The 24,578-nt window shown below is 38.0% G+C and overlaps 1 protein-coding gene across 1 annotated transcript; it reads right to left on the minus strand.

The window, feature by feature from the left end:
- Positions 1-603: 603 nt before the first annotated feature.
- Positions 604-22,406, minus strand: RB195_002898 (uncharacterized protein; the record flags this gene model as incomplete). Its single annotated transcript, XM_013444889.2, has 3 exons — positions 604-702; positions 1,641-1,745; positions 22,338-22,406. The coding sequence occupies 3 exons, from the start codon at positions 22,404-22,406 to the stop codon at positions 604-606; spliced, it is 273 nt and encodes a 90-aa protein (XP_013300343.2).
- Between the last annotated feature and the right edge of the window lie 2,172 nt (positions 22,407-24,578).

A 24,578-nucleotide genomic window follows, 5' to 3' on the forward strand; every position in this document is an offset into this window, starting at 1 on the left:
TTTTGAACAATATGGACGGTTAGATTTTTGCTGTATTTAGCTAGGACAAAGAAAGGAACAAATCTGAAAAAAAAAAACACCGTGTTTATGCCAAGTGATTTCACTTTCGGTTCCACCATAATAGGTTGTAACGTATCCTAGATTATATTTTCTCTTCAGGATCAAGTTTTTTTTTTAAATGTTGTTAGTCTTGTTGTTTTGAATATGTTTCCAATAATTCTATTTTGAACTGAGTAAATAGAAGAGCTTTGTGGCATCCTGACTCTTTTTTTCTATGAGATCCGTAGAAATAATTACTTTACTTTGATTACATTTGTATAAACTTTGAAACATTAGAAATATTTATGCACACGTTTCTTTTTCGTCAAAAAACAAATGAATGGTGGCACATCCCTGTAAGGTGGCATTAAATGGGACTAGGAGTGAAAAGCACGCAAATCGCGACAATCTCGTTGCAAACTAATAGATGGATGAATCAATAAATGTGCGTTTTGTTGACACAATGAATAGAGACTGTGCAATGGTGGTGAGTTAACAAATGAGGCTTATCTCGTTGCTAGAGGAATGTCGCTAAGGTGGTAAATGGTAGCCACACTCGTCATCTTACTTTCGTCCAAATCGTACGAAACTCGGCTTTCGCTTTTCCATCATCGCTACTGTACGCTTACCAAATCGAACAAATGATGGTTTTCGTTTGTCCATCTGAAAATGGAGGACTCAGCTGAAATAGCTAGGTAGAAGTTAAAAAAAAACACACACACCCAAATTGTGGAGTTGAGTTTCAAATAAGGGATTTTGTGAATCTGACTTAAAGTGTAAGTATACGTTATCCAGGGTGACAACATAGTCGATTTCATTTTCATGAATAACTATCTTGAAGAATGTAACCACGACGAATTCTGTTCAAATATATATATATATATATATATATATAATCAAATAATATGAAATATATAATACAAACACTGCCTGATGATAGTGGATTTTTGATAGAACTTTATGAGTTTATATGTCGAAGTTTTCATGTACCAGAAGTATTTTGCATTTTTGTAGAATTCTATTAGTTAGAATTAAGTTATGGTACGAGCACTTGTGGAAATTTTTCCCGACATTCCGCATAAACCCGTCTTCCTGGTTTTCTACCACGAGGTTGCTCAGCAGTATCCAAAAGGAGAATTCCGCAAGAGTCTATCTTAAGAAAATAGCGGATGTGAGGTGTGTTCAGTTTTAGTTTTTTGTGTAGAGTCCACAGTTTCCTAACTATCTCCGGTTTTATTCTCGTTAATAGCCAGACACTTTATCCTTTATCCCCTTGACAGCTGCTGTTAGATTCTGGCTCGCTCACGATTCTTCCCTCGATTTCATGTTTACGGATATTGTGTAACTCTATCCACAGAAACCGTTGAGACTACGGGTTTCTTCTGTTTTGGATTGCATGCATCTTTTTTTTTAAACTTTAATAAGAAGGATTGTGCAAAAAATCGTATAACCTATGGTTTCCCTGCGGTTGACAAGATTGATGTCAAGCAAGATACGCTAAACACTGGCCACATGCTATAATCGTCCAGGATATATGAGACGTCCCAATGGATATCTCGGATTCCAGAAGAAAACACACATAAAATTACGTCTAACCGTACCTGTGGCAAGGATTCCTGTTCTTCCAAGATTAGTGATGCTAGCAGTTGTTCACAGACTTCTCGATTTTGCGGTTGTGCGCAGTAGTTCACCAACGCTTCGTTATCCTGCAAACTACAAGGGTACTGTAACTGATGACAGAATGCTGTAGAGGATCCCCTGACGTTCCTACTGAGAACAGACGACGTACGCAGGTTCGATTGTGATAAAAATGGATTAACCATTAATACTAAGTATGCCATTAGGGTGAGTTTATAGGCTGACGGCTGATGAAGTGATTCCAACTGCGGAAGTAGGGCGACGATCGGTGACGTTGTTTATGACATTGAAGAAGTTATAGGATAGGAGTGGTTCTTCGTCGGATCCGGCCAGGAATCCCTTGGGCGGCAATTCTATATGGAGCAGCTCTACACTGGGACAGAAACCGATGGCATCATGATTTATGTTCCAGTTCTAGAGAAATATGTGGGCGAAGTTATGTATGTATATGACATAGTTACTATTATTTGGAGGTTTGAAGGGGATCGTTGCAACAGGGTAAAGGACCCAGACAGGGTGAGGTACGGTAGATGTTGAAGCCTGCAGTTGCGGCACTGCTGGTTGCAGAGGAGTCAAAGCGATATGAATCTCTCTGCGGTTGCGTGAACGCAAACGGAGCGGTTGGGACCGAGGTGGGACCATTGGTACCTTCATTCGGAGCGACGCATTAGTGTGTTTGAACGAAGGAAACAATAGGCGCATACCAGCATTGTTTCTTAATCAAATACAGCATTAACATTTTGTCTTTTTGGTTACTGTAGTGAGGTACTATGGGGACAATCACCCTTGGACTAAGTGCTTGACTACTGTAATGAAGTCCTCCGAGGACTACACCTTAGTCTTTGCAGTATTTTGAGTGAAATAACACTAGATTTTAGTGATGTTAAGCGGAAAAAAAACAAAATTACGTCAAGTTTAATCCGAAGAGCTCATAGTAAAGTATATTTCTTTTTTCTTTTTTTTTTCTGGTGCTCCATTGATGTATGTGAATAAGAATTCTCTTTCTCTGTACTTTGGAACACTTCTTTTCTTTTTATGGAGGTAATAAGTATTCTTCGGGAAAAGATATCCGACTCGTTGACGCTATAAGTGCCCATGCGGTGCCCCTATCCGTTTACGTGCAGTAGCTTTTACGCGGTAATGGTCATCGTTCGAAGTAATTAGACGGGAAACAATAGTGCTCCATGAAGTACGTATTTTATGGGCTCCTCGAAAGTACATGCTAGAGTGGGTTGCTGAAGGGATCATGTGTTTTCCATGTGCTCAACTTGTTGAAAAAAAGTGCAGCCAGACCCAGAGTTTAAGGACCTTCCGGACGAAATGAGAATAACAACGGTCACTTAATTGAGTAAGTCAGAAATAGGATCTGAAAAATATGGGAAAGTGGGTTAGATATATCAAAAAATTAGCATTGCTTGATTTTTAAGGAATGGTTGAGCATCTATGTACCTAAATAATAGATACTGTAGCTGAGTTGTGCCACATTCAACGATCGGTTGGCAGGAAACCCACCGAGGTTAAGCGTAAGAGATTCATGTCACTCTTATTTTCGTTCGAATTAGCTATTCGAATGTTCCTCTTTTAATTGATTGCTTCAGTTTTTGTCTTTATAGGGTCCCGACAGTTGTTTCTATGTGGTTGGATTAATTGTTTACTTGTTTCGAATGGTTTCTAATCGCCCCGCTAATCTGTTATTTTGCATTATCGAACGTTTTGTTTTAATATGATCATATTTCATATATTTTTTCTGAGTAAATCTTCTTGGACATAATTCTATAGAGAAAAATGACATAAGCTCTTAAACAGGAAGAAATGTTGTGTGTTTTCGATGTATTTTTTTTTCATGCTTGCAAATCCTGGATGGAGTCTTTTTTCTGCTTAAGCGGTTAAGTTTCTTGCTTTTCTATGCTTTTTTTAAACACATAACTTCTTTAAGAACGTGGCCGCTCTGATTCATTCCTGAAAACATAAACGCATTGCTGTTGTCCACCCATTAAATCTAGTTCTTTTGTACATACAGTTAAACCTTGTGAATTGTTGCACAGTAATGTGATCATTGCGGAAAGGTTCTGAGATTCTGTTTAGCTCTGAGATGAAGTTGAAAACGTAACAAAATAACTGTAATAATAAGAATTTAAGAATTTTGGTGCATACTAGGTGGCAGTTTTCTGTATATAGTGGTCGATAGCACTTTTTGCCATGTAAACGATACCAACAAACAAGCTATTCACCCTGGTTGAGGAAATCCTTCGAGTAGAATCGGATAATTGTAGTGAGCAGCTTGAGACGATGGAAAGGGCTAACTTTTTCTCGCTTCATTAGACCTCAAAAATTTGTTCAGAATCTAGCAACCCAGAATAGTCAATTAAATAAACATAGTGTTTATCTAAAATCAGCAAGAATTGCCGTGAGACCCTCATCTTTGTTGTTGTTCTTCGAAAACTATTCTAGGCAGAAACTAGAAAGAAGTTGAGAACCATGAACTTAGGAGTCCAGAAAACGAAATGAAATTGGAACTGAAGGTTTGGACTCGCGGTAGTGTACGCATAGGAACCACTACTTAAATTTAGCGGTCTGAGAGTGTATACAAGTCGAGGGAAGTTTGTGAATTGCTGTGGACGCGTCGCGCTCGCATACATAGACATAAGTACGACCGCCCGTGTTACATAAAGCGTTCCATCTCCTTCAAATTTTGATAGTAATGAACTAGCGAGAGAATTAATGAAAGGATTCTACACAAATACTGCATTGCATCCAGTGTTTTGAAATGAAACGTTAATCGTTTTTCCTTAGTGTTGCTTTATGTTTGGTGTGGAATTGCTTCCGATTCTAGGTTTCTTTCCACTTATACACGCCCGTATCGTTTGCTCTAATGATCTCGTCTTTAAATAATGGCAAATGGTCGCTGAGTTGGTAAAAATTGTGCTGTTCAGGCGTATAAAATTCGTATAGACTGAACAATACACGTTGTAGGTGATTTCGTATGCAGCTCGTCCTAGTCGTTAAAAAGATCGAAATTGCTCGTGGAATTCTCCCGAAAATCGAATCGTTTTTGTTGTCTAGAATACTTCACTGTTTTATACAAATTCGAGAACATAAATTCTAAAATTTCTGGAGAAATCAGTATCCCTATGCGTTCAAATAATGGGTTTAGTTTATGTTTTTCAAGTTTCAGAAAAAAAAAAGAAACTAAGCGCTACATTTAGTTAGAAGACGTGTTTTTTTAATGTAGGTTATACAAGAACCGGTGTTTTTATCCAGAAAAAAAATAAAAAAATAATGACGTCACACTGGTTTAAAAAAATCCAATGATAACACAAGACCTTTGACATCGAAAGAGCGCCTTCAGCATGAGAAAGTGGAAAAAAGTGGATGTCGGTGACGTTATTACAGTCAAAATGTGACGTTAAGGAGTGGAATGACGTCATCCAAAATCCTTACCGTCCAATCAAAGTAAACGAGCAAATAATTGATTTGTATACAATTATAAATCACTCATAGATCATACATCAAATTAATCAAACATTAATAATTAATTATTTATTAATTCACATTAATTATTAATTTTTTTATTTTGGACATGTTATTGTCCGCAACTAAAGAATTTACTAAAGCTAAGGTACCAATTAATCCTGAGGGCAATTGAGGTGATAATTCTAGTTTTTCTGTTTATTTTGGAGTTACGCTTAGAATTGACGCAATGCGTGAATTACTGAAGACAAGAATTACTATTTACTGAAAACATAATCGACGGAAATGAGCGATGACGTTGTTCAGTTTATAGTCCGCGTATTTTTAAAGTTGCTTAACAAGATTGAAAACACTTTAAAAAGGAATGGTAAAGGGATTAACGTTGTGGAAAATCGACTAGCGTCTTTTGGGGGTTACGAGGCGTTTTTCAGTACCAATTTCAGACCTTTAATAGGAAACAACTAATCTATGACGTTGGCGCGGTTTTAAAATATTCATTTTGTTCTAGAGTACTCATTTTTTCCTTCCTCGTGGAACGTTAGGTGTTTTTAAGCGATTTTTTACTTCTGTGACAAAGAAATGTTCAACGTTACGGTATTATTAGTGGGTTCTATTCCGTCCTAGACGGAAAAATAGACGGAAAACAACGCAGACTGAGTGAAGTTTCAAATAGAGTAGTTCTGTCTCAAATAAAACGGTAAGAGCGAACAAATCTGCTACCAAACGAATGGATGAATGTGAGAATGAATCGATGAGTGCATGAATGGACGGATAGATGAATGATGAGGCGAACTAATGAATATAATGAACTGGATGAGAAGTCGACTCTGAATCTATAGGACTGGATGAGCGCCTTAAAGGCATCACCCCATGAATCTGGAGTAATGCGAATTTCGGGTGGAGTATTCGTATACGATACGGTAGATTATGGAGAGGAGGGTGATTCCGTCCATTTCTTTCTAATTTCCGTTAAAAAAAAAACTGCCCGGATGATGCGGCGCCGCACAGGGCTGGCGCGCTCCAATCGAGTTCCTTGTAGAAAATACCGCGCAGGAACGCCCGAAGCCGTATCTTCCGGGCCGTTTTTTACGACAATTAGGAAGAAATGGACGGGATCACCCCTCTCTCCATAATCTACGATCCCGCATACGAATACTCCACCTGAAATCCGTACCTCCTCAGATTCGTGGGGTGATGCCTTTAAGTAGGGATAGGATAGATAGATAGACAGAAGTTTAATGTATGCTTAAGACAGGAGAGGTTCATAAAGCGGCAGATGCGCCGCGTTCACCTGGTTGAAGATATTCGGCGCCGACTATAAGCCGGTGATTTAATGGAGAAAGTCTTTGAAATTGTACGGTCAACTTTACGGTAAAGCTAGTCAGTGAACGTTGGGAATTTTAGCAACCAGTAATCTGTTTGCTTCGAATCAGTGGTTATTATTTACATTATTCTAGAAACCTGAGGTCTTTCCAGGCAGGAAGGAAATGCGGTGAGCGTTGTTGAAAACCTATAGATAAAGGTTATAGATCGTTAGTAGTAACTACAGCAGATGCGAAGAGATGGACGTAGGGTTAATAAACGTTCCTGTTGGGACTAACTCATACACACAGTATCAACGTGTTCCAAGGGGTCAACATAAACGGATGATTGGAGGATAAAACGGTTGAATTCATGCAATAAATGTAGTCGAAGTACAAAATTCTAAGTGGCGCCGTCCTCTTTGTTTGTTAATTTTTGAAAAATTTCCCATAGAGTTTTTTTTTCACCAAAAAGTATTTCTCGTGTTTGTATCCGTGTTCGAGTTTTCTTTGAGCAAAACTCAGCGAATAATTCAGGACAACGAGGGTGAGGATTTATTTGATTTAGGTGCAAATATGTAGTGGATACGTGCTTGTTAAGTCCATTTGCCATGTGACTGTTAAACAGCGTTTATAAAATGTTTATACAATGTTTATACTTCGAGTAGTTGCGTCAAAAATTACCACGTGAAAATTATGGACGATGATCTCTTCTTTTCTAATGTCTCTAGCCCTAATTTTAGCACACTCTCGTAATTCGTGGTCTTTTTTTTTCTCTCCGTTCGCGTGGTAATATACCATGTACCGTAAACATGCCAACCATCACCAAACGCCATACGAAACACTCGACGTTAAAAACACCTCGATAATCTACTGGTACTGTAATCTACGGTATCTTGCGCACAAAAAAGGAACATCAAAAAGAGTTGCACTTCTTTTTGCACCAGCTATCCGAGATTTTGTGGCATAAACGATCCTGCTAGGTAAAAAAAATCGCTTTATGAATTTGACTCATTTTAACGGTTCAATGAGCGTGCGCAACTGCAAGAAATACGGGATTCCCACCTATTAAAAAAAAGAAAGGATCGAGTCGAAAAATCGGTTTTTTTTTTCCACACTTTTAAGTAGTGCTATCGCTTTTTTTCCTGATGGAGTCTGCGTCTCTCCATTTTATGTTGTCTATAAGCACTACTCTCATAGTCTAGTTGGAGAATAGAGGATGTTTTTGAAATATGGCCCAAACCCTTGGGTATTTCTTGTATCTTGGACATTTATTGCTCTGCTCGTGTACTTTCAGTGTTAATGTGCTGAATAAGTTGAGCGGGGAAGGACAAGCGTTTTTTCTGAGACTTGGCCTTTTTTTTCGCGATTGCGCATACAATTGCGTGCGTGGATTTCTGATAGAATCCCAAATTTTCGCGCTTTGGACTCCACACCGAGTCATCCGCTTGATTGTGTCGGCGCCGACGCATCGAGCGTCGCCCCGTAATTCCATTCCGTACGCGATTCGAGCGATTAGATAAAACGTGCATGTTTCACGACGAGCGAAACATTGATGATCTGCTAAACGAACCGCGCATCTTTGAAAGACTAAGGATCTCGCGGTGAAAGCGACCTTCAGAACCTTCAGAACTTTCAACGAGATAAATTTTTCCCCCACAACGGAGGTGTTATTCTTGCGTCATTTTACATGTATTCGAATGGTTTTTGCGCGTAAAACGAACGAAGAATTGATGTACTTCAATTGCAAGTCTGTAATTGCACCAATTTTTCTATAAAACCTATTACAAATCAAATGTTTTCATAGGTGAATACAGAAAAAAGAATACCTGAAGTATAGTAGTCTTTGTGTACAGTTACGAAGATGCTACAATGCTTTGCTACAAAGGGTCCACAACGTGCGAGTCGTGTTTATTTATTTATTTATTTATTGGGAATGAGAAGGGAGTGGGACAAAATATGTCCGTACTTGCACAAAATGCAATAGTTTTCCTAGCGTTTTTTAAAAATGATGTTTCTTTTAAAAAATGTAAATTTTCCATATCCTTCAACAACCAGCAATCTTTCACTATCGTACGTACTCTCTTTAAAAGCTGGATTTCTTGAAATTCAGGGAATTTCACCACGTACAAACAAAAAGTATTTGGCCATAGAAAGTGGCAAGCACACATTGTGCGCCTTATATAATACATAGTCCTTACATAATCGCCTTGGGCGACCTGGCAAAAAGGTAAAAGGTTAGCGTAAACAAAAATATAAAAATGTCCACGTAAACAAATATTCAATAAAGTTCTGTTCTTTTATTTGTATGAGCTGAGCACGAAGAAAACAAAAAAGTGTCTCCTCGTTGTTTTCGTTGCCGAAACAATAGAATTTCTGTACTCACGGATTTCTCGTGAAATTTTATGTTGGTGAATGACGAGTGGGTTTTTTCTTTCCCGAAAATTAAAGAGAAGCCCGATTTTCCCGTAATATAAAGTTACAGACTTCAACTTGACGTCATCCGTATCCAAGTTTTCGTCGTTCAGAACCCGGATTTATGACAGTTGTCTCATAAAAGTTTCATATTTTTCTTTAAAGACTTGTTGTTACACATTAATAAAGGCTAAACACTTAAGATTTTGAATATCACATGAGAGGAATCAAAAATTCATGTAGATCCATCACGTTGAGTCGCACGGATAGCCTATGTTGACAGTGGCTTGACACATTTAGTTCCCCTTAAGTTTATAGGAAGCTGAGATTTGTCGCTAGAATTTCCGAGGAACTGAGATGGAAATGATTTTTGTACTTAAATGCAGTTTCTTTTAGAAAAAATGTTTGAATAATGCAAATGTTTCAAATATTAAACCTTTAATTAGTGCTTTACAAATTTCTACAGGAGAAAAGCACTGTTTTAGTTTTGGCTATTTTCAGATCCTAAATCACAATCTATACCAATTTAGATCGTATCCTTATCGTGTTTCTCTTTTTTCTATTTTTCACTGAGACTATTGGAAACTTGGCAAAAATACTACAGAGATTCTAGCACTTGTTGCTGAAGGAAAATTCTGCCATCATATTTTTCTCAATTCAATATTTCCGTTTTGGAGAGCAAAAGTCATCCCTTTCATTTCCTTTGTGACGTTTGGAAAACCAGAAAATGTCGGGTTTTCCAAACGTCACAAAGGAATTTTTCCAGAATTTCTGTCAACTCTGAGCTATCTAATCTGTTGAGCTGAGCTGAGATGAAATTCTCCGACTCTCATGTTTTTTTATCGTATTTGTGGATCCTTTTTTTTTGAAGATTGATTTTCTGCTCAAAGTGTTATTCATTTTGGACAAATGTGGAATATTTCAAAGTAATTTACAAAAATGTATTCACATAATTGCACTATGACAATAAAACACATTTCTATGTAGATAAGAGGTGAGCTCAAATTTCTTTAATTTTCTGTATGGATAGAGAATGTGTACCTTTCCGACCCATTCCCTCCCTGAAACCAGCAACAGGATTGGAAACGGCTGCTGAATGATGACAGAGGATTCCTTTCGGCATCTATCCCCTTTCGTGAAATTAAATTTTCATTTTTTGTCACCTTTTAGATGAGAGATCATCAATTACTGTGATTTCAATTGAAGTGCAAAAATCATCGTTTAAAAATTTATCATTCGCGCCAATAAATAAGCATCGCCGCATGGCGTAATAACTTCTGATGCACTCCAGCAATAATTCATTTCAAACGTAGCATATTCAACGAATGATTCATCGTTGTGCGCTATACGGCTAAAATATGGCCTCATCGAGATACTGAGTGATCGGTGGGCCCTCCTAGAGGTGCTGCCTGCGATGTCTTTCTGCGAAAGAAAGAAAAAAGTGAAAGCTATGGTTAGAAATCGAATGTGCAAATGTGGCGGTGACTACGAGCTGAATGAAATATCCGTTCCCAATCCTTCCTGATTGGATGGATGCAGATGTTGAGTTGCGAGAAACGTTGTCAGCTGCACTATTGGAGGGGTAACGATTACGGTAGCTGTTAGTGTGGTACGGATCATTCCTGTTCGGAAGATCTCCTGTAATCCGACACATGACTATAGAGAAAACTCTGTGCAGTTCTCCTTGTACGTTACGAGAAATCAATAAAAAAAAGCTTGCTTATACTACGTTAGCTCCACAGTCCTTGCATAATTTTCCATTCCAAGTCTGGCTGGTTCTTGAGTACTAAATTTCCATGACCGGAATCGCTCAAGGATCAGATCCGTGCTCGTTAATATTGTTTATTTTTATTTATTTTTTGAATCTATTTATTTACTTACTTAGTTCTTGCCTCCCTATTCCTGTCGCTCCTTATCGCTTATATTCGCCTTTTAATTAGACACCGAAAATGTTCGTGCTCATTAAATATGGATATATTACGAGTAGGACCGAAAATCTGCTTTCAAAACTTATCTCATCTCCAATAATTTCTTTCTCGTCAATTCACTGGATTTTTTGTCCTTCGTTTCGCAAATAATGGAGTTTTCAAGTGGAAAAATTTTCCCGACCCCTTCTTGTTGCCTTTTAGATACGCGCTAAAAATGTCCTCGCTTAGTGGAAATAAATATAATAGTTTTGAAAATCTAATCTCATCGCCAATAATTTTTTTCATTGCATTCTGTTTTTCTACATCGTTTATCAGGAATTCGTTGGTACTAAGGTTTCCAGGTGCAGAAATCTATTAGAGAATACGTCATGTAGGATCAAGAATGACTAGCGGGCCATTGCGACAGACACACGATGATGAGGGCAGATACGTTCAGAAACGCAACGAAAACATCTCTTGAATATCTGTAAATTATCGCCAACTCCTCGCTTTTCTTCTCCGAACTCTGTCTAAACTCATTAGTTTCCATGTGAAGAGCAGCAATTACGGCGGAAAAATTCCGGTTTTTAGTCATAAGAGTTGTTCTCAAATGAGGTAATGAATGTGTTCGGAGCCGTAGACTCCTACAAACCACTATTTATTCGGTATTTTATTTATTATTTTATAATAGCTGTATTCTACCGCCACTCTTACAATCAGGGGTGCGATGAGACGCAACTAATGCAAGAGAACTGACGTAAACGAAAGAAATTCGAAGCAATTAATACAAATAATTTGTCTCATGGGAGAACTCGAACACAACAAATCACTTAGTGTCTTTCTGATGTCCGATTAATCTTACTTTGCTCGAAGATTATTTTAGTTTCGCCAGAATCTTGAAAAGGTCGCCACAAAAAAAAGACAGCAAGCAAATGCCTATCAGGGTTCTGAGCTAATTTTCATTCTCTTTCCTATGAAGTCTGAAAAGGCACTACAGCGGCATAAAGATAACAGAAGAGCCTTAGAAGACTTCCCTTCGAAAACCTTCAAAAAAATGCCATAAAAAGTATCTGAGACGTTTCGGGATCTTCACTAATTCCATTAAAGGAGCTTCATCTTATAAAAAGTTTACTAACTTCTTGATTTCGTCGCGCAAATCGCATGGATTATTGTAGCGCGCAGGTAGTGGACGGTCGTATGGGAACAGTGTCACTAATATATTATTACAATATTACTTTTTTTTTTAGAAGGAAGTGATCTGCAAATTTCCCTTCATTTTATTCTTCTCCCTCAGCTGCGTAGCAGCACTTCGCAGTAAAGTGCTGCTATTGACCTGCTGGAAATAGATACCATAGGAATTCTTCATCGCCAATGTTTTCAAGAAATATTTTAAGTACCATTCTCCAGTTCTTTACGATTTTTCTACTAATTCTCGGTGGTGATTTTTGAAGAGATAATGAGGACCGGAGCAGTCTAACATTCTTTGCACTTTTGATCTGGAGTCGGCCGTCGATTTGTTGTTTTCCTACAGAAAAAAAACATCCTACAACACCGCTACTAACTTGTGTCAAAAAATCCGTCGCAAACCGTCGGAGTTCTTGGAAGTGGGCAAAATTAAATTTTGAAAATACCATTCGAAAGTAAATGAGCTGCTGATTTCATATATACTTCGAGAATTTACTTTTGACAAATGTGTGGCCTGAAAACGGGCAAAATTTCCTCAAGCCCCGTTGATTACTTTCACACCTCCGCAATCCTGCCATTGGGTAACCCGCGGATACATCTCCATGGAAGGAAGGGGTGTTCATAGGATTTCCGCTTATTTCTCGGAATTGGACAAAATGTTCATTACATCCGTAATTAGGAGGTTATTTAGAGAATTTTGGTACCCCACATCATATGTTGGTCCGAAATTTCCATTCTCTTCAGAAATTCACAAAAGTGCTCCATCGAAGATTAATAAAAAGCATACTTTCCAAGCTATAAAAAATCTCCTTAGAAATTTTTCAGTGAACAACTTGTACTTGACAATAATTTATATTCTAAGTTTCTAGCTTCGAAAATGTCTAGTTTTTTTCGGTGTCAAACTTACAACATTACTCTATTTCGTTATTTGGTCCAATTTTTGAACACCAGTCTACGGCTTAGAATGAACGCTTCTGTCTCGCGATTCAGCACTTGCTTAGAACTCTTCTTCCGTTAGGAGAAGTGAATTAGGCGCTAATATTGGATGACAGCTGGTCATGGTTTTCGAGTGACCAAATTGGGAAAAATTTTGTCTGTTTTCACAAAACGGAAATATTTGCAGCCTCTTTGAATTTTTTCAGTACCTCAAATAGTCAGTTCTTCTCACAAAAAGACGCTCTTCCGTATGATGTTGAATTCACTTTTATTTACAAACTTCAAAATTCCAATACTGACTCCGCCCTTGTAAAGCAGGCGATATTCTATAGCTGGAATGGTTATCGCGGCCCAGGCACGGTCTGCCAGGCATCTCACACCTTCGATGGGTGACTCCTCTGGCGATTCGGCGTCACAGAGAGACAATAATGTTTGAACATAAATGAACGGTGACGAGAATTCTAAAGAGTTCTTAGTCATCGGAACCATATGGCTTCTTCAATTTCACAAGCTTTCGAAAAGAAATACAAACAAAGGAAACAAACCTCCTGAAAAAGACAAGCATGTAACAAATTAAGACGTTTTATGGAGGAAAAAATCGGAACTTCTCAAAATTTTGAATTTTCCGTGTCTTGCAGTTTAATTCGAGTAATATTCACTTCTTCCTTTTCTTAACTCTAATCTTTTTTTAATTTCTTGGTTTAGTTTCGTCAGTCATTTTTCTTCCCAGCCGTTTCAAATTATCACTGTTGTTTTTATGAATAAGAATAATTTTATGAATGTGTAGAATTGTCGTCACCGTTCATTTATGTTGAAACATTATTGTCTCTCTGTGACGCCGAATCGCCAGAGGAGTAAAAGGCCATCAAAGCATGCTTCTTTTCAAGTTTACACGAAGTCAGCCGAAGGCGTAGTAGGCTGCGCACAATCGGTTCTTAGTTTGATTTGCTCTGAAGTATCAAGTTTCGAGGATTTTTCCTAAAAAAACAATTCAAATGTCCGAATAATCCATTCAAATAGCTTGTGTATTTGAGAAATGCATAGCGACCCAATCATCGAAGTGCTCTTTAATTAAGTTGAATTATTTGCATAGAAAAATGTAGAATTAACAGCGCCTTCGTAAGGATCAAAAACAACAACAAAACTTCTCCAAAATGTTTGAGGATTTTCAAAGAGCTAAGCATACAAGAAGCTGGAACACTTTACAGGGTAATGTGTGTTCCCTCCCCATCCCCCTCTTCCTCCTCTTCTGGAAATTGTTGGACCTCTTCGTAAATCTCGTTCAAATTCCCCTTTTTAAAGAACACAATAGAAGCTGGCAACTAATTTATCTCTCGTACTCGAAAGACGAATCGAAACGTCGTCGCCGCTACGTTGTTTTCGAACGACGGACGGGTTTAGGCCCCGAGGCGTCCTCAAGCAACGTGATTTTTGCTCGTAAATTCACGGTGAAAAACAGTTTTTGGAGGATTTAATGAGAGTCCTTCATGCACGCCACGAAAAAAAAATACTAGCGACGATGCTCCAATCTGCGCCCATGATGCGGTCATGCAATTTCGACTCGGATAAACTATCTGGAAATAATGAATCCGTCTACATTGTTTAGGAAAATAATGCGCGAGCCTGGGGGCTTATTTTTGCGACGCACGAACAGATAAGACGAGGAACTGCAGTAAATCAGCCCCGCTCTAAGCTAAAAATGCAAAAGTTGGCACATGCGATTCGGAGCTATCAGTAATGTGGGACGAGTTTTCGTTTGTACTTCGGCCCAAAGCATTCTTATCTTCCAGTGATGGTAATTAGTCTATTTACGTGTGTAGAACTAGCCATTGGTTGCGGATTTCTGTGACTTCTTGAGGTTGCAGCGTCGAAAGCGTCGGGTCCCAAGGAGAAAAAGGAGAAGCAAGAACATTTTTAACGCTTTTTAAAAGAGATTTTTTTTAAAGATTCAATTTTCTGTTGCGTTGATAAAAATAACTTGGAATTCTAGGCGACGTGAAGGGATTAATCGAGAATACTTGGTAATTTTTCAACCAGTTATTTAAAATAAACCCCTAACAGTAGCCGTTTAGATTTCTAATGCACATATTGCTGAATTAAAATTTATTAAAATTTATTAACTGAAATCTCCGATGCGTACAAAGTGTTTTTCTGAACGGTAATTATTGCAGAAAAGAGAAAGCTATTAATCCTTACTCTTGTAAACCGCACTTACTGATTTCCGGGATTTCTTACATTGCTTACTTTTTTCTGCTTTTATTTGGATTTTATACCCTCAGGTGACGTTCATGCAGTGAAGCTCAGATTTGCCCAATACGTGAATGCAATTCCTTAGCTACCAACTATTTTACGCTTAGTAAGGTTGTTATTTGAGCCTAATATTGGCCTTTCAGTGGAAAGGACCGTGATTTATGCACCTCAAGCGTGAGTTACAGGTTTCACCTACGAGATTCGCAGAAAATCCCAACGATCCGGTAGAAAACCACTTTTTCATAGCACTTTCTTCGCAAACATTGTACCGTGAACCCGTTTAACAAAACCGAGTGCCCTCTTTCTTGGGATCTGAAGGAAGTGTCTGTTTTTTTTTCCACGTCCATCAACGATTGTGTAAAAAACGATTAAAAAAACTGAAAGGTTCAAGATTTCAGGATGATTACTACTTGATTCTAATCCTCTTTCTGAAGAAATTAATATAAAACCGCTAAAAGAATAGTCGTGAGCTGTGAAGCTGCTCTTACACAATTTGGCAGGTATTCTAGAAAATTCGGGCGTGGAAGAAAATTCTGTTATTTTTATATCTATGAAATAATGTCAAACTGAAATCAAGTTCAAGTTTTTTATTTTCGTCTTTCGCTTCAAAACATTTATAATTTAATTCAGTTTAAAATTATTATTTTGTCATTGATTTAGTTTAAAATAGCGAAAAAATGGCGCTCTGCGTTATGTACCAGCATAGGGCGTGCCTTCTACGAAATACTGTATTTATTTATTTATCCGAACAGACATATACGAGATTTTACTGACACAGATTCGTGTCGTCATTGATATTGCTCGATTTAACAAAAGAAACATAATCAACAGTAAAAAGAGGCCTTGTGCACAACTGCGGACGCGTTGCGGAGCGCTCACGTTTTATCGTCCGTAATAAGTAGCATCGTTGGGAAGATGAAAACATGCAGGGCCCCTGCAAACGCGCTCTTCTGAACTTTTGAGGGGAATTTAGCGTGAGTTCTCTCATGCTGTGCTTTTGAATAAGTTCCTAACTAACGCAGTCTTGTTAAATCCACATCTAATTAAAATCAAGGGTTCTTATCGGAGATTTGGAATACCAAGAGAAGAAATCATTAAAAGTACAGCAAGGTGCACTCATAGTGTTTCGAAAAGAGAGGAGAACAGTAGGAAAGGAGGAGAAAAAACAGAAGCTAGAGAAATTTCTATGTTATCGCTGCTAAAACTAATTTATATCAGTGAAATCAGTTAGTTTGTGAGTGTCACGAAACCACAGGTAAAAAAGACAGGTCAGACAGAAGAAATATACATTTTCTCGAGAACAATTTTTCTTTTTGCGACATGTATACCGTGTATACCGTAGTATAACTCCTTTTCGAAAAGTTTCAAGGGAAAATTATTTGTAAATCGATGAGTAGAAGTCAGTATGAACGAAAGCCAAGATGCAGAAATGCATAATAGTGACAAAGGTAGGAAAAGAAACGAAGGGAATAGCAAATGAAGGACAGAAAAAGGAACCGAGGAGCACTCGAACTTTGACTTATATCCTTTTTATTTTTGTCGTTTTATCTTTTGTTATTTTCTGATTACTGTCATTCAAATACCTCACTTTTCGAGAAAAAAAAACAATTAGTCAATTTTCTACTGGTTTTTCTTTTCGATTTGCTGAGATTCATTTATACAGCATCCAAATATTTAATTTAGTGTCTTATTTTTCTATGACCATTTCTAAAAACCTTCCAAAAAATTTCTCTGTTTCCATCAAAATCAATTCTAGTGTTTCATTCAGACGTGATTATTTGTGTCTATCCTGTGATTTTCCTATTAGAACATATTAATAATCGGTTCAATTCAATTTTAATTTTGAATAAATATGCCAATTATAGCAAATTGATAATGAAAACAATTATACTAAATTAAATTATAATTACTCTATTTGTATTCTGACACAGTGTTCCCCAAATGAATTCCCTAATTGTTTTTGTGGTTTGTATGAATCTGTTTACTGCCCAGGTCTTTAGTTTCTTTTCGTTCTTTTAGCTGTATTTTCACTATATTTTAGAAGTTTTCATTAGTTTAATTACAATTTCAATTAACATTAATTTTTTGCAGCGATCATTAGTCACACGAGACTTTTAGGATCATGTGACAAGGATATGTATTTCACTTGTAAATCTAACTAACTCGTAAATAACTCAAACTCGTGGATAAACACAATGATACCCCGGTGCTGACGCAGCCGGCACAACATAATCCATGCAACCTTGCACAAATTCCACGTGAATATGCAAAGCGCGTAGTTCCCATAGGTTCCACAACCAAAAAAAAAAAACAAATGACGTAAATAAGTCTAATGAAGATCGTATAGTGGTATGAGTAGGCCATTGGAGACGAAGTAATCCCTTGAACAATGATTAATTTCCGGAGAATTGACTCATGAAGGCATGTTCGTGGTAGCATGCAAGGATTAAGGTTTCTATTTACTGCATAGTTATTGATTGGTCCCATTAGTGCTATTTTCTCTCTCTTATCGTAAGAATAATGAAAATGATACGGTATTGATTGGAGATGTAGAGAGACGATACGGAAAACGTTAGCTGCTGTTAGTATGTGCGCTTAGGAAAAAACAGTTTGGAAATTTAACTACAAGCACAGGATGACGATGGCTCTGTTACGTGAACTGAGCTCATTGCGGTTGATTAAATTCGAATTTCAGTTCAATATTGAATAAAGCGAATTTGTTCGAAAAAAAACCAGAATTGTTGTGTTGCTCGAAACTTAGTGAATATTTATTAATTATTATAATTTTTATAATGATTTAATTATTAAATTGATATAATGATGAATTTTTAGTAATTTAATTTATTGAATTCTCATTATTCAAAAGCTCTCTCTGATTGGTCATTTCTTCTTAGCACAAAACTCGTCGTTGTCTACAAACGATAAGACCTTTTGTTCTCAACGCCTCAGGTGCTGCTATAGTAAGACTATTTTTCAAATGTGCTGACTATTTTGATGAGTCAGACGGCTAGAGTATGTTGCAGTGTGATGGGTATAGACGCAGAACACCTCGTCACAATAATTTGTTTGGTACTGAACAAATGAGTCAAGCATATGATTTATCTACAATAGATTAGCACAATTTAAAGAATATAGATCGTTTAGTGAACGCAGATCACGGCTAGCAAAAATTCTGAGCCTGATGAGGCTAATCGTAGCGAGGTAGTGATTCACTAGCGATTTATTCTGCTAGAGTAATCCGCTGGCTTTTAGAATTTATGGCACTAAGGTTTAAAGGCATCACCCCACGAATCTGAGGTGGTACGAACTTCAGGTGGAGTATTCGTATACGGGATGGGAGACTATGGAGAGGGGGGTGATTCCGTCCACTTCTTCCTAATTGGCGTAAAAAACGGCCCGGAAGATGCGGCGCCGCACAAGGCTGGTGCGCTCCAGTCGAACTCCCTGTAGAAAATAGTGCGCCAAAACGCCCGAAGCCGTATCTTCCGGGCCGTTTTTTACGACAATTAGGAAGAAATGGACGGAATCACCCCTCCCTCCATAGTCTCCCATCCCGTAAACGAATACTCCACCTGAAATCTGCACCACCTCAGATTCGTGGGGTGATGCATTTAAGTTTTTTTCAGGATGAACTTAGTGAACAGGCAAAACTTTGAAGCCGACAAGACGTTGAAATATTTTAATAAAGTCTTTATCTCAACTATTTAGTTTTTTGCCAGAATTTGTTGTCGTCCAGATAAGAAAAAAATTCCTAATGAGTTAAAAAATGGTGATTTAATCAAAGATAAAAATTGAAGAGAAGACGATGATCTCGATGAGGAGCCGGGAAGGAGTTCAGCACCGACAAATCTAACCGGGAACTCATTTAGCTGGCAGCTTCTCGACTTCTCATTGTTCCTGTCCTTAGAGGAACAGAATTTATCCTTAATGGAAATATAGCCGAGAGAAATTCTTTCTGCGATAAGCAGAAATGCGAACAATTGATCTCAGATTTCGTAGAAACTCATTTCCGCTACTGTTATCGTTGTAGCGTGAGGTGAGAAGTTTCAGAAATAAACAGATATTTTCCCATAAATTTTCCCCAACTTCACGGCTTTTCCTCTGGATGTATCGTTGCAAAGGCATCTTCTTTTTTCTTACTGTTTCTTTTCTCATTTAAATTGGTTGTAGAGTCTGTCTGATAATTAGCGCCGTGCTACATGTGGAGATGTGGAAATTAGTTCCCGAGGGAGAAACAAAAACCTAATGTGTATAGAAATGACATTGAACGTATCAAATAGTTTTTCCACTCAATGTTTACATATATACACGATTAGGGAGGAGGGAAATACACAAGTCAACAGCTCGGCATCACTAACGAAGCGTCAGATTTCGAAGGTTCATCTGCGAAGATGCGGAAATTTGATAGAATTCGTAACGAATGCAGAATTCACTGTGCGGAGAGAGATTTTCAAAAAAAAAAAACTATTCAAGATTACTTTATTTGCGTTATTTTCATATATGCTGATACCTTTCCAAATGAGTGCAGAAATACAGCAAAGTTGTATTATTTTTTGCAATATTTGCCAAAACTGGGAGGAAGAGGAGAAGAAGAAAAGAGAAAAGGGTAGAGACAGAAAGATAGAGAGAAAGAGGAAGAGTGAGGCTTACGACAGCATAAGATTGTAAGTTGATGAAAAGTGGGCGAGTATTCAAAGTGCAAATCACACCTTTTCCCAGAATTGACGACTCAAAGTCCTTTCCATTTAAATTGCAAATCCATAGATTGTGGTGCGCAAATTATGCGAGCATGTACTGAGCAAAACCTCAAAAATTCCAGAGAACCAACTCAATAAGGAAGTTTACCGCGCTCAACGGCCGTCACTGTTGCGTGACGATCGCTACGTGTTATGAGCGTTCTATTCATAGCTCTAAGAATATTCACCGTTCTTGTCGTCGTGAAAATATTCGACAAGCTGTAGCCGTTAAATAGGCCGTAAAGTCCGCAATATGACGTTGATATAGGCTTAATTTAGTATGTAGTGCACAAACATCCCGAATGTGTGTGGGAAAGGTACCACTGGTCAGATATGAACATCAAGGGGCCTGAAAAATCCCTCTGGAGCGTGTAAATATTGCCGCAAAAAGTACTATACCTCGTACTATCTGCAGGAAATCCGCCTAGGACCTGTCCCATAGCTCAGGTGCTTTAGAGTGTTTTTTTGTATTAAAACAAAAAAATGGACATTATGATCACTAAACATTGCCTTGTAGTGGTGAACACTCACTCAGATGACCAGATAACTGCATTGGATTTCATCTTTCCAGCAATCCCTTCACCCCCTCCCCTTCCCTCCTCAAAAGAAAAAAAAAAGAAATATGCGCTACGTTACGGATCTCAGAGAGACGACGTTAATGTGCACAAATGAAAAGTCACAGATCTTCCGAGCTTTTTGCATTTTTCGCCGCAGAAAAAGACTAGACTTGAGGAATTGCAATAAAATGATGAGGATTTTCAAGAAAAAATTATTAGGAAATAGAGTAGAAGGAAAGAAGTAAGAAGAGGTTGTTTGGAAAAGATAATTAGTGCTAATTTCACTAGGGACCGACAGCGCTTTAATCTATTTTCTACTCGATAATCGATTGATCGACAGAAGAGTTTAAGATTTCACTAGTCATTTTCTTATTAACAGCTCATTGAAAACCACCTTTATCGTTCTTAGATTTCAATTTATTCGTAGTTTTGCTTTTTAAGTCGTAATAAAAGAAAACTACGCTTACTTATAGGATTCCGCGCTGATTGTTATGATCTGCTCAAACTTTTGGAGTGGAAATTATGCGCCAGATAACTCTTTGTTGAAAGTGAACAACGCAGAATTACAGCATGCAAATGATTAATTAAGTATTATAATAAGCATGGTATGGTTCATGTTTAGTTAAAATAGGTCCGATATGTGTACAAAAATTAATTTTCGTCTGAAAGTACGATTCAACTAAGGGAATTATCTTTACGTTGCTAGTGAAAAGATGTCTTTTCAGACATGTATCACTTTCCTTTTAACAAATCCTCCTGAAAAATAGAAATGGTTCATGAATAGTGAAGAAGCGTCACGTGATCATCAATAATTTTTTCATGTTATTAGTGAATTTGCTGTAGGGAACGGAAAAAAGTACATGATTTATAATGAAGCCAAATTTCAGCGGAATCGAGCGAGAAGCTGCGGTCATTTACAAAAAGTTTTCCCAAGAAAAAACTGTCACAAATTCAAGAAGAACGTATGTATGAAGTGTGAAGTGATTTCGCGGCGCTTTTCTTTGGAGGGTCTACTTCTACCAAGAAAAGTTTTAAATTATTCAGACGGAACTCTCCAGCTCGATTTCCTTTCAAAACCCTTTCATCTTCTCTCATTACTCCTGCTTTTGGTGGAAAAAACCCTAAAAAGTACTAATTTTGGCGTTCAAGAGGAAATAACCAGAATAATGTTGTGCACGTGACAGTGCACTGGATCCCTGCTAGGACGCCATTCACATCGTTTTTAGGTGGTACCAGCCGCTAAATTAGCGAAAGGCAAAGGATTTCGCTGCGATTTCAAAACACCTTTCTCGCCTTTCAACTGTGAGCAGAATTTTGCGCAAAAATGTTAAAAATTCTATGGATTCTTAGATTTCTGTTAATAGGTCACGTTGAAAAGTGGGTGAGATGAATTGTTTCGTTATTTAGCAACTTAAGACGTTTCGCTTAGCTAAAAACGATAGCTGCAGAGTCCTTTTTCGAGCATGTAGGTCAGGAATATCAAAGGTCTCATTCGAACACAAAGAAGAATGAATAGGAAGAGGAATGGTGAGAAATTTCCTCCAGGAGCTCTTTCCCCTCGGCTAATAGCGAGCTATGTGTTGTGGAGGCAATACGCATCTTTTAAATCTTCTCTTTCCATGTTTCGTGTCTTCCGGTTCCTAAGGCCGAAACACTGTTGTGTTCTATTTAGTTTTATTTCGATTTCTTCTCTTGGATAAAACATCACATTTTCGCCCTACAATATCCTAGTATAGATAGCGTGTTCCTGCTAGTTTCCTAATTTCCCGATGAAGCATCAGAAGAGCGAAAACTGGTCTTCAACTGGAACCGCTTTCTACAATCACTCAATGTTATTCTGGATGAGGTTTTCATTTTTCTAGTGTAGCCGTTGAACAGTTGAGTATATCTGCATGAACGAACCTGGCCAGAGACTGTAACGATCGCTGCACAAAGAATCAACGAGAAAGTAGCGACGACGATGCTCTTCATGACTGGCGGCGAACTGCAAAGTGACGGCGTAGTGTGGGCGTGGCCGCCACCACCACAACGTCGGAAGCGCGTTGCCGAAGCGCCGCCCCGTTTCTTCGTCGAGATGAGGTCGCGGGTCGGCACGGAAGCATCTCCTGGAACTACATTGATTGATGTTTAGCAGCCTGTCAATGACGTGCATCTCCTAAATGTCGTACAGTGGGCTTACGGGTACAAACACATAGGACCTGTGCGGTAATCGTCTGTGCAAATCTTAAACAGGGTGGTTCACACGAAGAGTGACGGAAAAAAAACTACCCACAGCTTCGCACCAATTAACCCAAATAAGAAATAGTTTCAAATTCAATAGTTAGAAAATCCTACATTAGTTCTCACACATCTCCCACATCACATACAGAATTGCTGCCTTTAGCTTCCATACAAGCATCCAATCTCTTCCGGAAAAATTTTGAGGATGCGCGCGATCAGTTCAAATGCCCCATGGCTCTTCCTGGGGTCCTTTCAGTAAATCCAGTAACTTGTGCTTGAAAGAGCAGTCGTTTTGCTCTAGAACCAATAAACAGCAAAATCTAAAAGATTGAGATCAGGCGATGTTTGACGGCCAAACATCTCCGTCCAGAAATCCAGAAGGTTGATCTCACACCACTCAGTGTCTTCTTTGCGCCGTGGGCTGGCGCCCAATTTTCCAGGAAGGTGCAGTCAACGTCCTTTTCGCTTTCCTTGGCTCAAGGAATCACCGCGTTTGTGGATTTTCCGTAGCTGGTCACAATTCACGTAAACCACCCTATATACGACCTTCAGCAGCGCGATGTAGACGTTCTTCCATGTAAACTATCATTTCCGATAGCAGGTTAGAACTTCGCGGTTGCACTTCACCCTCAGGATTTTCGTCGATGATTCTGAGGGAATTTCAGTAGTATCTCTCATAGCCGTACCTTTTCCAAGCGCTTCCAGATGTAGTTGTTTGTTTGTAAATAAATCATACATATCATAAGAATTGTTTGCATCAAATTTTATTTCCGGAATTTCGCGACGCTCTTGACCATAGGGAAGTCGCAGAATTTTTTAATATCATATTCAGAAGGCTTCTCTATATTTCTTAGCATTCATTTATTTATTCATTTAATTTGAACGAGAGAAGAAATAATGTTGAAGTTTGAACAAACATCACAAGAAGTTTTTCAAAGATAAACCAGCTAACGCAGAACTAACGCTCTTTAATTTTTTTTTTGTATTTTTTGTTTTTTTTTCATTACTAATTATTAATTCATTACTAATTACGAATTCCAATTTCTGAAGTTGAAATTAGAAAGATAAATCGAGAAGATGGACTAATTAAACAGCCACTAACATAAATTTAAGTGAATTTTTCTCGAAATTTCCGTTAAAATGAAATGGCAAAGGGGGATCTCCGAAAAACTTTTGCGTCGAACTGTGTTTCCATGGGGTATTTCAAATCAAAATTAAAATAAAAGCTGTCGTTTTGTTGAGTTATTATGAATTTTGAGTTCATCTTAAACTGCCAGCTATAGAACATGTCTGCAAGTTCCCATAAATAATCATACTGTATCTGAAAAGGAAGCAAAAAATGTCCAAATAGATATCGGTGGACTTTACAAGATCTTTTACAAATTGGTTTATAAAGTGAGAAACAAAAATTGCAATAAAAGGACAAAAAGATAAAGTATTTTGGAGTTCCCTAAGCGTTTAAGAATGTGTCAATTTGTTTTTACTTCCATTCGGAATTGTAGGTGTTTGCGAACTCGTTTGTGACCCGTAGAGTGACTTGGAAGGTCAATGCATTCACTAAGTGACTGTTTTCATTTTTTTGGACACTTTTTGTTTCCTACCATTTCGACCCTAGTGGAATAGAAGGTTTGCTTGGTCTAGGAGAGTTCCGCACCATCGGCAATAACTCAGAGAGACCTGTTGACCCTTTGCCGCTGCGCTACGTCCGTTCACACAGCAAATAGTATTAGTAGATGAAGTTAAAAGTTCTGAGCATTTTCGTCAGATGTGTTTAGTGAGCCGTATCTGACGATGTAAACATCACATCGGATCATCCTATACGACGGTTTCAAGGTGACATTACGCTTCAAAAAAGTTTTTTTTATTAAAATGTATTTATTTTTCTGTATTTTTGTTTCTGTATTCCTTCTGTTGTTTCTGTAT

The sequence above is a fragment of the Necator americanus genome, chromosome IV (genome assembly GCF_031761385.1).
Source record: "Necator americanus strain Aroian chromosome IV, whole genome shotgun sequence".
NCBI classification, from domain to species: Eukaryota; Metazoa; Nematoda; class Chromadorea; order Rhabditida; family Ancylostomatidae; genus Necator; species Necator americanus.